General features: G+C 38.0%; 2 protein-coding genes across 3 annotated transcripts; one reads left to right on the top strand and one right to left on the bottom strand.

Moving 5' to 3' along the window:
• Window positions 1-538: 538 nt before the first annotated feature.
• On the bottom strand, window positions 539-7,994 carry LOC108113410 (pickpocket protein 19). Of its 2 annotated transcripts, XM_017223965.2 has the most exons (5): window positions 7,027-7,994; window positions 6,811-6,943; window positions 6,698-6,751; window positions 5,305-5,547; window positions 539-1,009 (listed from the first exon to the last, which is right to left on the bottom strand). In XM_017223965.2, the coding sequence occupies exons 1-5, from the start codon at window positions 7,990-7,992 to the stop codon at window positions 702-704; spliced, it is 1,704 nt and encodes a 567-aa protein (XP_017079454.1). In that variant the 5' UTR covers window positions 7,993-7,994; the 3' UTR covers window positions 539-701. The 2 variants fall into 2 exon arrangements, with proteins under 2 accessions (XP_017079454.1, XP_017079453.1); XM_017223964.2 differs by lacking the exon at window positions 5,305-5,547.
• A 128-nt stretch (window positions 7,995-8,122) lies between these two features.
• Window positions 8,123-12,561, top strand: LOC108113419 (pickpocket protein 19). The gene is made up of 4 exons (XM_017223973.2): window positions 8,123-8,804; window positions 8,872-9,460; window positions 11,738-12,326; window positions 12,398-12,561. Exons 1-4 carry the CDS (start codon window positions 8,614-8,616, stop codon window positions 12,532-12,534), a joined length of 1,506 nt encoding a protein of 501 aa, XP_017079462.1. The 5' UTR covers window positions 8,123-8,613; the 3' UTR covers window positions 12,535-12,561.
• Window positions 12,562-13,795: the final 1,234 nt, after the last annotated feature.

Here is a 13,795-nt window from a genome sequence, read left to right as displayed (position 1 = left end):
CATTATTTGTTCATCATCTGGCCATGCCCACTTTGACGGCCAAAAAACGCGCAAAACCCAAAGTATGAAAATCTGGGAAACCATAAGAGATAGAAAGATAGGCTTAGGAATACTTATTTTAGTAATGCCACTGCAGCTCGGCGTCAGTTTTTATTAGGCCACGCCCACTTTAACGCCCACAAACTGTGGCATCCATAATATTATAATGTATGTCTTAGTTTGAGCTTGTATAACATTTTTTTGTCAATATCTATCGACTTAATAAAGATTTTTCAAATCGGAACAATATTTCGCTATTTATGAAGAAACGTAGATTATTAAGCCTCACATAGACTGTGACGTCACCATCAGTTACTCAAGATGCTTTCTCTGACAAAAGTTGTCGATTTGTCCATTTCCACTAGCAAAATTAATATTTTAGAATTTTGTAATACAGTAACGGATATCTTATAATCTCGGCACTCGACTATAGCGTTTCTTCTTGTTTTGTTTTCCCAAATTATTTAAAAGATATATAAGAATGAAATACCATTAACAGTTGTATACTAATCAATGCATTTACTTAAAGGTTGTTATATTTATAAGCATTAAATTTAAGGGAGAAAAACTAAACTGTAAATAAATTAGTTTGATTTTATAATTTTGTTAGTTGTCACTTTAGAAGATGAAAAAAATTTTGCTCATATAATTCACTTGCGCATTCACTTATTGTGCTTTTGGGCGAACGTTATTCGTTGCCAATTTTGAAAGTTCACATTCTGCTCTTGCTGCTTTTCCCCTCTTAGTTCCATTATGTAGTTCTCCATTAGCTGACTAGGATTGGTTTGCTGGAAATTCACTGTTGGAGTAGGCTCTGCCATGGTCATTTCTAGCTGTCGTCGGAGCCGCAAGCGCTGACGTAGTCCATCGACTCCAAAGGCCGGCACCTCAATACATAAGAAGTAGGCTAACTCCATGCCACTAATTAAGGAGCAGCCGAGAAACAGACCAGCAATTCCACCAAAGCTAACTGAAAAGATTAAAAAACCAAAAGAGGAAACGCTATAGTCGAGTCCCGCGACTATAAGATACCCGTTACTGTCTTTCACAAGGTGCCACCTATTGTCAGAGAAAGCATGTTGAGTAACTGATAGTGACGTCACAAACCAAGTGAGGCCTTATAACCTAAATTTCTTAATAAATAGCGAAATAATGTTCCGATTTAAAAAATCTTTGACAAATCGATAGATATTAACATAAATAAGTTATACAAGGTCAAACGAAGGCATTCATAATAATATTATAGACGCCACAATTTTTGCAAGGTTTTTCGGGTTTTGTGGGCGTTAGAATGGGCGAGGCCGGATGAAAACTCGCGAAAAGTTGCATTGGAATCTTTAAAATATGTGTTTAACGTGCCTAACTTTCGAGCTCTTATAGGTCCCGATATTTTTGCAGTTTTGGTTTTTCGGGTTTTGTGGGCGTTAGAGTGGGCGTAGCTTGATCGAAAAAAAAAACAATTCGCATTGGGGGCATCATAAAAACCTACATGCTTAATCCGAACTTTCCATCACTTATAGTTACCGAGATATCCGCTTTTCTAGAATATGCGAAATCCGTCTTCTGAGCCTTGTGGGCATATGGGTGGGTGTGGCCGGATAATGGTACCACTATAAGATGCGCTGGCATCCCAAGATTATACATACTGAATTTCATACTGACTTTCTAGCTCAAATAGTTCTTGAGATTTAGGCAATTTTAGTTTTTCGTGATTTGTGGGCGTTAGAGTGGGCGTGTCAGGATGCTGAAATAAACTTGCGCTGTCCAGGGACCTCAAGAACCGTCATGCTTAAGCTCAAGTTTGTATCTGTTTATAGTTTCAGATGTCTCAGCGTTCCTACGGACAGACGGACATACATACTTTTCAACGAATCGAATATACCCTTTAATTCTACCAGTAACGGGTACAATAATCTTATATAGGACGAGTTCATTAAAAACAAACAACAAAAACAAAATGCTAAACAAAAAAACTATCATAACACAACTCACAGTTTTGCATTTAAAGAAAAAACTGCACAGGTTTTCAGAAATATTTTAGGAGATATTTTAAATTCTTCTTGAAAATTAAAGAAAAGAGAATAAGGAGTTCGTGAACTTTTTTTTGACATTTATTTATGAATTGCTGTTAATGAGGTATGATCTAAAGCAGGAAGGGAAGCGAGAGTAGAAGAGCAGTTTGCATTCGTTAAAAAGTCTAGTCTCATCTCATCTCGTGGGCATAGGAGTGGGCGTTTCAGGCTGAAATAAACTTTCTATGCGTAGGCATCTGAAGAATCTGTAAGGTTAATTCTAACTTTTTACCTCTTATAGTTCCGGAGATCTTAGCGATCGTACGGACTCGACTATTGATCCTGATAAAGAATCGGAAAGTGTAGGAAACGCTTCCTTCTTAACGAATACAATATGCCCTTTTACTCTATTACTACACCAATGATTTATCAAGACCCTTTGGTCGAATTGGTGTGCACTCCATAATCGATTAACGCTAGGATGGAAAAACAGGCTAAAGAATAATCAATTGTCAATTTGTCCGCCCGTCTGTCAGTCCGTCCGTCCGCCCGTCTATACGTATGAACGCTAAAATCTCAGGAACTATAAGAGATGCAAAATTGAGATTAAGCATGAAGATTCCCGAGGACCCTATGAAGCGTAAGTATATATCAGCATCCTGCCATGCCCTTCATAACGCCCACAAATCACGGAAAACTAAAATCGCTGAAATCTCTGGAAATATTAAAGCTAGGAAGTTGGGATTAAGTATGTATACTCTTGAGATGTCAGCGCATCTTATGGTGGTACCATATATAGAGGTATACGCCCACAAAGATCGAAAGACGGTTTTCGGTTTTTGTAGAAAAGCTGATATATCTGTAACTATAAGTGACAGTTGGGATTACGCATGTAGTTTTTTATGATGCCCTCACAGAACCCGGAAAACTGATCGTCCAGAATATTACAATGCATGTCTTCGTTGACCTTGTTTAACATTTTTTTTGTCAAAGATTTTTTAAATCGGAATATAATTTCGCTATTTATGAAGAAACATAGGTTATAAGGCCTTACATAATCAGTGACGTCACCATCAGTTACTCAAGATGCTTTTTCTGACAAAAGTTGGCGATTTTTTTTAAGAGTATAAGTTCGAAAACAATTAAGCTGTGTATAAATGTTTAACCGATTTTTTATTTACGGATTTTAAATTTGTAAAAATTAATCTTGGACTAACTACGCTCTATCGCATATAATTTAAAATAATAAAAATCGATGCGCCTTATTAGTTATATTTTAAATATCCTTTTCGCTAGCTATATACATGTTGAATTTTCTGCTTTCAGCGAGAGTAGCAACGAGTAGCATTTTCCGAGACTTGGCTTAACAGCCAATTTAGACTGATGTTATATATTTATATACGTATACATGATTTCTGATTTTAGTAAGTACTTTGAATATGTGTAGCATCCGCTTTTTATACCCGTTACTCGTAGAGTAAAAGGGTATATTCGATTCGTTGAAAAGTATGTAACAGATAGGAGGAAGCTTTTCCGACCTTATAAAGTATATGTATTCTTGATCAGGATCAATAGCGAAGTCGATTGAGCCATGTCCAACTGTCCGCTTGCCAGTCCGACTCCGTCTGTCCGTATGAACGCTGAGATCTCAGTAACTATAGGAGATACAAAGTTGAGATTAACCATGAAGATTCTTGAGGTCCATACACAGCGCAAATTTATTTCAGCATCCTGCCACGCCCACTCTAACGCCCACAAATCACGACTAACTAAAATCGCTGAACTCTTAGAAACAATTAGAGGTAGAAAGTTGAAATTTAGTATGTATAATCTTTAGATGCCAGCGCATCTTATAGTGGTACAATTATCCGGCCACACTCACTCTTACCACCAAGCTCAAAAGACGGTTTTCGCATTTTGTAGAAAAGCGGGTATCTCGGTAACTATAAGTGATAGAAAGTTCTGATTCTGATTAAGCATGTAGGCCTTACTGATGCCCCCAATGCGAATTGTTTTTTTTTTCATTTATGTATATACTCGTATAAGAGCTAGAAAGTTGTGTTTAAGAACGCTTGTTTAAGAGATTCCACTGCAACTTGTCCAACCGCGGAAAACTCTGTCGTCCATAATATTATAGTGTGTGTTTTCGTTTGACCTTGTATAAACAAAGATTTTTTAAATCGGAAAATTATTTCGCCATTTATTAAGAAATTTAGGTTATAAGGCCTCAAATGGGCAGTGACGTCACTATATGTTACTCAACATGGTTTCTGCGACAATAGGTGGCGCTTTGGGAATTTCCACTATCAAAATGAATATTTTAAAATTGTGTAAAACAGTAGCGGGTATCTTATAGTCGCGGCACTCGACTATACCGTTTCTTGTTCTATTTAAATTAGATCAGCTCGGGATGTCCAAGGAATTTATTAACTTTGATTTCCAGTTATCTAATTAGAAAGACTCATACAAAACGATTTATGTTGCATCTGGAGTGCCGCATATTCGTGTATCGGCTTACAGTCAGATATTGATTGCTTTTAAATTTTTCTATTGACTCTATGTCATTTGATATGTATATTAAAAGCAAGATTTATGTGAACCCAAAACTTAAATTCCATACCCACATAACGCCTATAGTGACGAGTCTTATTTAACTAAGTTACACTTCCTTGGCACAATGTGGAATATTGTTTTGCTCTTTGAAGTCCGAAATATAAGGTACATATTGAGCTTACGAATCTTGGAATGGGATCTAAACTTAAGGTTGACTTCCTACCAAACTACACTACTAGTGTTTAATTTACCTTCTCTTGTAAATCGTAGAATCATGCTTAGCACTATTTTCTTGTATGAACTTTTCAGGGGTGATATTGACTCTGTATAATTGATAAGAAGATTTAATGTGACTTTAGGGCTTACACTTATCTTCCAACCTTTTAACTTTCACATATATACTTCAAATATTGACCTTCATGAGCCCTTTCGTGTTATTTGCTGCAATTATAACATACAGTATCATCTAAATTGTTTTTTAACCTTTCTTTAAATATAGAATTTTAGCATATCTGCGTAGTAGTTAAATATCTGCAAATCTGTAATCCCTTTATAATAGGGTTCTGTGTGTATTAGATATAAGTTATTTCTCTGCGATCTTGCATTTTGTCCAAATATGCTTGGTGACATGGTGTTGCTTATCTGTTCTGTTAATGTTGTATCGTTCAACAATATATGTAAACAAGCATTACATACTGACCCATTAAGTCCACCCAACCGAAGATGAGGCTTGTGCGATATACCATAAGAGTCTCAAAGCGGTAGTGTACATCCAAATCTATATATGAACCATTCGCATAAAGGTCCGGTGGAAGAAATGCGGGGCGGACATCGCTAATGTAGTTCAAGGAGTAACAGTTGCGAAAGCATTTGCATGACATGCCCTTAATGTTGTTGCGAACAAAGGGCTTTTCTCCTGGTTGGTGAGAGTAGACTAGCAAGTCTGCGGGCAAAAGGTATGGGTTTCAGCTTGGTTAATAACAAAGGTTGATAAGAAACAAGAAGAATCTCTTTAGTACAATATATTCGTCAACTATCAGATATCCAGATAAAAATAAGTAAGATGTGAAACCACGAAGAACTATATACGCTGAGGTCTTAAGAACTTTAATTTTGGAATTAAAATTGCAGATTCTAATCGACTAATTGTGGGGTGCATACATTTATCAAATTAAAACATTATATTAAAACAGAAACTAGAAATGGATGGCGCTAGTAAAATAAACTTCGACTAATATCATTAATTTTAAATTCGTATTGGTATCTGATAGTCACGGAACTCGCTTCTTCTTATATAGAGAAGAATGAAAGCTAGAACCTGGAATTAAAGCCCACATCTTAAGTGGAAATGATGACGGGCAACTATATTTTTCTGGTGATGTTGTTATTGCACATGTAATGGGTTGATGTAAAACAGGAGACGAGTTCTGCACCTGTATTTATGTTATCTAAGGTCAAATCAATATAATTTTCAAAATTATTATTATATACTTTAAGAATAACTGGTATAAAAATGATGCTACCAGAAATTGACACGTACATAATTTTACCAGCGCCCCATATTGCCAGAACTACTAAATGTGTATTAAGCATGTAAATACCTATAATGTTCTGCTTTGAGTTTTTGACAAGAAATCCTTATTGAGGTCAAACCAAAACATAGTTTTTCGTTCCCGAGATCTCAGCGTTTTTAGTTTTTCAGCGCTCATATTGGCAGAAGGCCAGGCGTACGGTCGGTCAACCCTTCAAGACTAAATCAACACGCTATTGATCCGGATCCAGGATATATATACTTTGTGTGGTCGGAAACATGGTCTTCTGCCTGATAAATACTTTTTAACGAATACACACAAGGGTTTGTTACTTTCGAGATACGGGCATTCAAATGACTAAAAATTTGTTATCGGTTGTTGATTAACATTACGTTTATATAATCTGCATAATTATCCAAATTTTCTAGCTCTAATAGTAACCAGGAATACGGCTTAATCTAATTTGCTAGTGATTTTTGTCGGATACTCCCCATTCATCTCCCTGTTACATTATTTTGATCAAATGCAACACATGTTTCTAATCTCTTTTTGTGTACCTACCATTGTGCTCGGCAAGGCATAGCAAATCCTGCGCTCGGCATGACCGATATTGACCTGGACAGAAGTTGATATTATTGGATGAGTTAGAAAGGCTAAGTTCTAATTGTGCTCACCCGGTGGAAAGAGCAGGTCCATTGTACAATTACAGTATCGCACTAAATACTCTTGATGACACTCAGATAGGCAATTTTCAATCATGTAAACGTATCCTTGCAGGGATTTGAAGTCTTTGCTGTTATGTTCATCCTTGGGAAATGCCAAGAACACGGATCGAAGATAAGTACAAATTGGAAAATAACTTCATTAAGCTAAACCTGACCGCTACTCACATCGAACACACACTGGCGCTGGTCGGAGCGAACTCCTCGTGTGTCATTGTCATAGAAATATATGATGGGCTCTATCTCCAGGGTCGTCTCTGTATTTGCTGGAATGTAAAAAGGATTGTTGTGCCACACGTACGGCTCAGTTACCATAACATCGATGCCTTTCAGTGCGTCCTTTTCTTTGTTGCCCGGCCAGTGCTTTAAGGACTGGATAAGTACCCGTACGGAGAGGGCACTCATGGGACCGGCCGATCCCGTTCGCCAGGGCCACATGGGATCGTTCAACTGCATCCGCTTTCCCTCATCCGTCTCCAAGGAGTTGAACGCCCAGCACAGGCCGTTCTTGCTACGCCTCTTTGAGAAGATGTCGCAGCAGTTATAGGCGTAATGCCGCCACATACAATTTGAAAGCAATTCGTTGCACCGCCATGTCATGAAGTCCACCACCTGACTAAAATTAATGTAGTTCAGCAGCTCTGTAGGTTGGTTGCGCAACCGTTCAAAGGATTGGAAGTGGCCAAAGTAAGCGTTGTCGTAACTGCTCACAATGCGATCAAAGAGTGAAATTTGAGCGGAGTCGCTGAAGTTCGCCATAAACATTGACTTTGCTTCTGCAAGGCGCTGCCAGTTGAGGCGGTTTCGATTACAGATTGTAATTACCGGAAAAGGTATACGGTAAACAGGAAATCGCGTGCTATCGACAACAGTCTGGAAGTGGGCGGCATTGTAACGAGCCGATAGTATGAGGCACACATAAACCGCCCCCAAGAATGCACTCACAAATGTGCAAAGCCAGACAAAGCGCTCCCACCCACTAGCTTTGGCGCTCAAAAGTCTGTCCAGGCCATGGATAGTGGTGCGTTTGCCAAAGCGCAAGGCGAGTTGCCACGCGGACTGGACCAATTGATGGGTCAGGCGATTCGTTTGCGATGGCTGCTGTTTTGACGGAGGAAAGTAAACCAGCGTCATGTCGGCACAATACTCACTGAGTCTATTCGGACGCAAACAGAAGTTTTTATACCACTATCTATTAAAGAAATGCGTGTGAAAATGCAGAGTTAATTAAATGCCTTTTACGGCACAATACGCGATTGCCGTGCTGGCACCTCATTAACCCCATGGCCAAATAACCTAGCTGTCACCGAAAGGTCAGGTCAATCGATTGCATTCTCCCAAGGGAATAATCTTGATGTGCACCCAACAGCAAAGTCTTATTAACAGTAAAATAAAATTAATTAAATGCAATCAATCGAAATTGATTTGTACACAGCGATGTAAAATGACCGATAGTGGGATAGAATGTATAAAACGTAATGTGTATGCGACTTTTTTAATACCCTAAGATTATTTCATGAGTATGTTCTATACTTTAATCAAAATTTAAAACGACATCCAGCCTAATGCCACCTTAATCCTTTGTTTTTACTGATGCGTTTTTTGAAAATTTGAAAATTTCATCTCCTTAGCTGCCCTAAGTTAAGAATTGCATAAATCTATTGGATTAAGTGACTCATATATTCAAACCTTACAAGACTCAGAACTCCCCCAGTCTGTCTATAAAAGCAATGACCTCCCCAATAAGGGGAACTGATGTTTGATTCAATTGGTAAGGAAACGATAACCATGCCGGCCCATAAACGGCAAGAGAGCCAAAAAGCTTTGGCGGCTATGAGGTTAAAATCAAACAACGCGTGGACTCTTCTACTTAATAGTTACATATCCAGATCACACATACATGGAGTATACTTGCTCTTTTTACCGACGATGCGGCGGCGTATGCGGTGAGAATCTACTACTCTTAATCTGTACTTAAGAACGATTTCAGAATAAACCAATTATTGTCGACAGAATTATGTGGTCCATAGCATTAATCAGCGCCTGCAGTGTTCTACTCTATGTTAGTTATTTATTGGGAAAACGATATCAGAATCAACAGTTTCAAACCATTGTAGCCCATTCACATGCATCAATTTATAATATCGCTTTTCCAGTAGTCATTATCTGCAACAAGAATCGACTAAACTGGTCTCGGCTACCGGAAATTAAACGGCGATACAAAGTAACAGCGGCCCAAGGAAGTCTTTTTGATCTTATCCTTACTGCCTACGATGGATTAGGTTTCCACGGGTTCAACGTATTTGATTCATTGCAGAGTGAGCGCCTGGAAGATCTCAATCACCTGAACTTTACGCAAATTGTTATAGAGATGGCTTGGAGATGCGACGAAATTTTTCGCGATTGTTTCTGGCAGTCAGTGCCCCGAAATTGCTGTTCGCTTTTTAAGCCCCGACGCCTACCCCTTGGATATTGTCTGGCCTTTAACGAAGTGGAGCAGAGGCGGCGCTCGGAAACCGGTGTTAACACGGGGTTACTTTTAAAGCTATTTCTTCGAGAAGCACACCACGCTCCAGGAAATCCAAGTCAAAAAGGGTTCTTGGTACGTATATTGTAATTAAAAGCTTAGTTCTATCCATTGTTCAAGTTAACCAAATTGCTGATTTATTTTCGCGCAATTGTGTAGCAGTTAAAAATTAGTTTAGTCTTATTTTCTAGCTAAAATTTTTTTTTATTTTTTTTCCTTATAGAACAGGTTATACCCGTTACTCGTAGTGTAAAAGGGTTTACTAGATTCATTGAAAAGTATGTAACAGGTAGAAGGAAGCGTTTCCGACCCTATAAAGTATATATTCTTGATCAAGGTCAATAGCGAAGTCGATTGAGCCATGTCCGTCTGTCCGTCCGCCTGTCCGTATGAACGCTGAGATCTCAGGAACTACAAAAGGTACAAAAATGAGATTAATCATGCAGATTCAGATCATTCTGCCACGACCACTCTAACGCCCACAAATCGCGAAAAACTAAAATCGCTGAAATCTCAAGAGCTACAAAGTTGAAATTCAGTATGTATAATCTTTAGATGCCATCGCATCTTATAATGGTACTATTATCCGGCCACACCCACCCATACGCCCATCAAGCTCAAAAGACGGTTATCGCATTTTCTAGAAAAGCTGATATCTCGGTAAATATAAGAGAAAAAAAGTTCGGATTAAGCATGTAGGTTTTTATGATGCCCCAAATGAAAATTAATTTTTTCCCATCTAGCCACGCCCACCTTAACGCCCACAAAACCCGAAAAACCAAAAAAGCAAAAATCTGGGGACCTATAAGAGATAGAAAGTTAGGCTTAAAAACAAAAAAAGATGCCTATGCAACTGGTCACAAGTTTTCAACAGCGAAAAACTGTGGCGTCTAATTTATATTATGAATGCCTTCGTTTGACCTTGTATAACTTATTTCTATTAATATCTATCGATTTGCCAAAGTTTTTTTAAATCGGAACATTATTTCGCTACTTATGAAGAAATTAAGGTTATAAGGCCTCACATGGGCAGTGACGTCACTATACGTTACGCAATATCCTTTCTCTGACAATAGGTGGCGCCTTGTGAATTCCCACTAGCAAAATGAATATTTTAAAATTGTGTAAAGCAGTAACGGGTATCTTATAGTCGTGGCACTCGACTATACCGTTTCCTCTTGGTTTTACATGTAATCGCTCTCTCAAGATATTTAATTTTATAAGTTTATTTTATATCCCTTACATTTACATAATGCCATTAAGAGTGGTGATCTATTGTAGGAATAGTTGTGATAACGAATATAGGTATGCTGCTTGCCTTTCTTTCAACCTAAGTAAAAGCGAAACAAGAAGAAATGCTATAGCAGAGTACCAATTCTACTGTGTTATACAAAAATAAAAAATATTTAAAAAATAACGTTGCCCCTTGCGTCAACCTTAAGTTTGATCCCATTCCAAGCCTCGGAAGTTCAATATAAACCTGATCATTTGTACTTCAAACAGGGGTACAATATTGGGTCGGACCTGGGAAGTATTTAGCATCTAACTTAAATAAGATCATTGGTACATAACGTAAGTAACAAAGGGCCCCAAAACCACCCTGCGTCTGCAACGTAAATCGATTTGGATATACATACATAGAGAATTTAAGTACAGGCCTCTGAGTTCTTATATTTGGATGGTTATAAAGTTAATAGATTTTTGGGACACCCCAGCTGATCTAATTTAGAAAATTGTAGAAATTTTTACTAAAATATTTAATCATGTATTATAATATCAGACTAAACATTATTGTTAAGCTTAACTACAATTGATGTAACCTTGAGAACATTTTTATATTTTAATTTTAAGTCCAGTTACACTTTTAAGGCTTTTTAGTTTCTTTTAATATTAAAAACAACAATTTTTTTTTTGTCATAAAAGTTTGTTTTTTTGGTGATTGATTATGTTGGGAGCAGTTATCGCGAATACTAAAATTATTATTTACAATTTGGTCAGCATCACTGGCAAGAAGAAGTGTATGCTAAATTATTTGCTTATCTGAAGACAAGGCGGTTTAAGCGCACACTAGTCGCTGATTTCTCTCGCAGTTGTCGCGCTGCGTAACTGAAACATACAAACTCAAATCTTCACGGTATTTCTTTCACATCGGTCACAGCACCGCTGTTTTCGTTAAATTATAAATTATTTATAAAAAGGGTGGTATAAATTAATGGGCTCCTCAAAACAGTTTAAGTATACATAAGCTTTTGAAACTTAACGAAATGTATTATTTTAATATTTCTTAATTATGACTGTACACACTTTAGCTCCATCGTTTATAATTATTTAATAAATCTGTGTATTTGATAGCTTAATGTAGTGGAATCCTCAGTGTGGTTCGGGTTTCCCATCGATGTGGTGCCTTACACCCGCACTAATGTGGCCGTCACGGCGGTTTATCATTACTTCGACGACAGCACTTTGGGCCTGCCATCACGGTGGAGACGGTGCGTTATGGACTATGAGCAAAATAGCGAGCACTTTCAAACCCTGGAAGGCCAGAAGTACATGCTGGAGAACTGTCAGGCCGAATGCCAACAGCGATACCTGTTGCGATACTGCAACTGTTCCCTGGACCTTTTCTATCCACCATCTGACTATGCCGCCTGCCGACTGAAGGATCTGCCTTGTCTAGCGTCCCATAACCACCTGCTTCAAAACTTTGAGCAACCTGGGGAGTATCCTTATGTGCGCAGGGAAGAGTCCGGTCTGCTTTGCGATTGCATGCACAATTGCAAGTCATTGACCCTGGTTACCGATATGCGGAAAAGTGTACAGCAGCCTTGGATCCAGCCAAACTCAAGCATTACCGAAGGCATGTGGCTTAATGTATTTTTCAAAAAACCCTCAATGTTGGTCTACAAGACTAACTTAATTTACACATGGGTGGACTTGGTTGGTAAGTTACACTACATTTGCTCGCTTTATATTGACCAATTTAATTATTTAAATTTTAATTTATTCTTTCAGTTTCTTTTGGAGGCATTTGTCAGCTTTGTTTGGGATGTTCAATTATCAGCCTTATCGAACTCATTTTCTTTGGGCTTTTTAAGCTACCACAACTATTTTGGAATCGTTCGATAAACACAAAAACAATACAAGCTTAATATTAAAAGTTAATTTCGTAAAACTTAAGTTTATAAACCAAGTGTTGTTAAATGATTTCGGAATACAACAAGAAACGATGAAGACGAGTTCCGCGGTGATTAGATACTGTGCTAACCAATTTTAAAAAATTTGTTTGCTAGCAGGAATTGGTGCCGATTATAGTTTTACTAACGTCACTCATTGCGAGAACCATGAAAAGCGTTTTTTTTAACTGACACTGACATCAATATTCTAGTGACGACTTATTGTGTAATAAAATTTAATAATTATAACCGCTCCCGTGGTTATCACCTCCTTGCTGAGTTTCTCCTCCTGTTCTCTGAACGCCTCCACCGGGCATTTCCACTTTCTTTTATTTGTTTGCTAATTTCACAAGCCTTGCCATCATGGTTTTGAATTTCCGCCTAACACCCACAAACCACGGAAATCCAAAAATGCGGAAAATCAAACAGAAAAACAAGAGGAAACGCTATAGTCGAGTGCCGCGACTATAAGATACCCGTTACTGTTTTACAAAATTTTAAAATATTATTTTGCTAGTGGAAATTCACAATGCGCCACCTATTGTCAGAGGAAGTATGTTGAGTATGCTTATAGTGACGTCACTGCCCATGTGAGGCCTTATAACTTAATTTCTTTATAAAGAGCGAAATAATGTTCCGATTTGAAAAATCTTTGGTAAATCGATAGATATTAACAGAAATAAGTTACACAAGGTCAAACGAAGGCATTCATAATAATCTTATAGACGCCACAGTTTTCCGCGTTAGAGTAATAATAATAAACTTGCGCTGTCCTGGGACCTCAAGAATCTTCATGCTTAATCTCAACTTTGTATCTGTTATAGTTCCTGAGATCTCAGCGTTCATATGAACGGACAGATGGACGGACAGACGGACAAGGCTCAATCGACTTCGCTATTGATCCTGATCAAGAATACTATATACTTTATAGAGTCGCAAAAGCTTCCTTCTATCTGTTACATACTTTTCAACGAATCTAGTATACCCTTTTACTCTACGAGTAACAGGTATAATCAGAGTTAAAATTACTTCTGATTTCGAAGTTGACTGTATACACACTAGTACTGACGACCGCCCTCAAGACCTATTCCAATAATAGATGTTCGGGTGCTGGTCAATAACAATAGTTGCCTCAGATCCTTGGTCGACCAGGGCGGTTATGACTGCGTGCAGGCCGTTGTCCGGGTATCACACATTGATACGAGCAGTGGGAAGAACATTTTTCGAAGAAAAATTC

This window comes from Drosophila eugracilis, unplaced genomic scaffold (assembly GCF_018153835.1).
Source record: "Drosophila eugracilis isolate 14026-0451.02 unplaced genomic scaffold, ASM1815383v1 contig_1828, whole genome shotgun sequence".
NCBI classification, from domain to species: Eukaryota; Metazoa; Arthropoda; class Insecta; order Diptera; family Drosophilidae; genus Drosophila; species Drosophila eugracilis.
This window is presented reverse-complemented; position numbering and strand designations above follow the sequence as displayed.

Bases quoted from the DNA above. Each gene is read 5' to 3' on its own strand.
- LOC108113410 (XM_017223965.2), bottom strand. From the start codon at position 7,992: ATGACGCTGGTTTACTTTCCTCCGTCAAAACAGCAGCCATCGCAAACG. The intron at 6,752-6,810 runs GTGAGCACAATT...ACTTCTGTCCAG, and splicing joins GGACCTGCTCTTTCCACCGG to GTCAATATCGGTCATGCCGA. The intron at 5,548-6,697 runs GTAGGTACACAA...TTTTGCCCGCAG, and splicing joins ATGCCTTGCCGAGCACAATG to ACTTGCTAGTCTACTCTCAC.
- LOC108113419 (XM_017223973.2), top strand. From the start codon at position 8,614: ATGTTTGATTCAATTGGTAAGGAAACGATAACCATGCCGGCCCATAAA. The intron at 9,461-11,737 runs GTACGTATATTG...TGTATTTGATAG, and splicing joins CAAGTCAAAAAGGGTTCTTG to CTTAATGTAGTGGAATCCTC. The intron at 12,327-12,397 runs GTAAGTTACACT...TTATTCTTTCAG, and splicing joins CACATGGGTGGACTTGGTTG to TTTCTTTTGGAGGCATTTGT.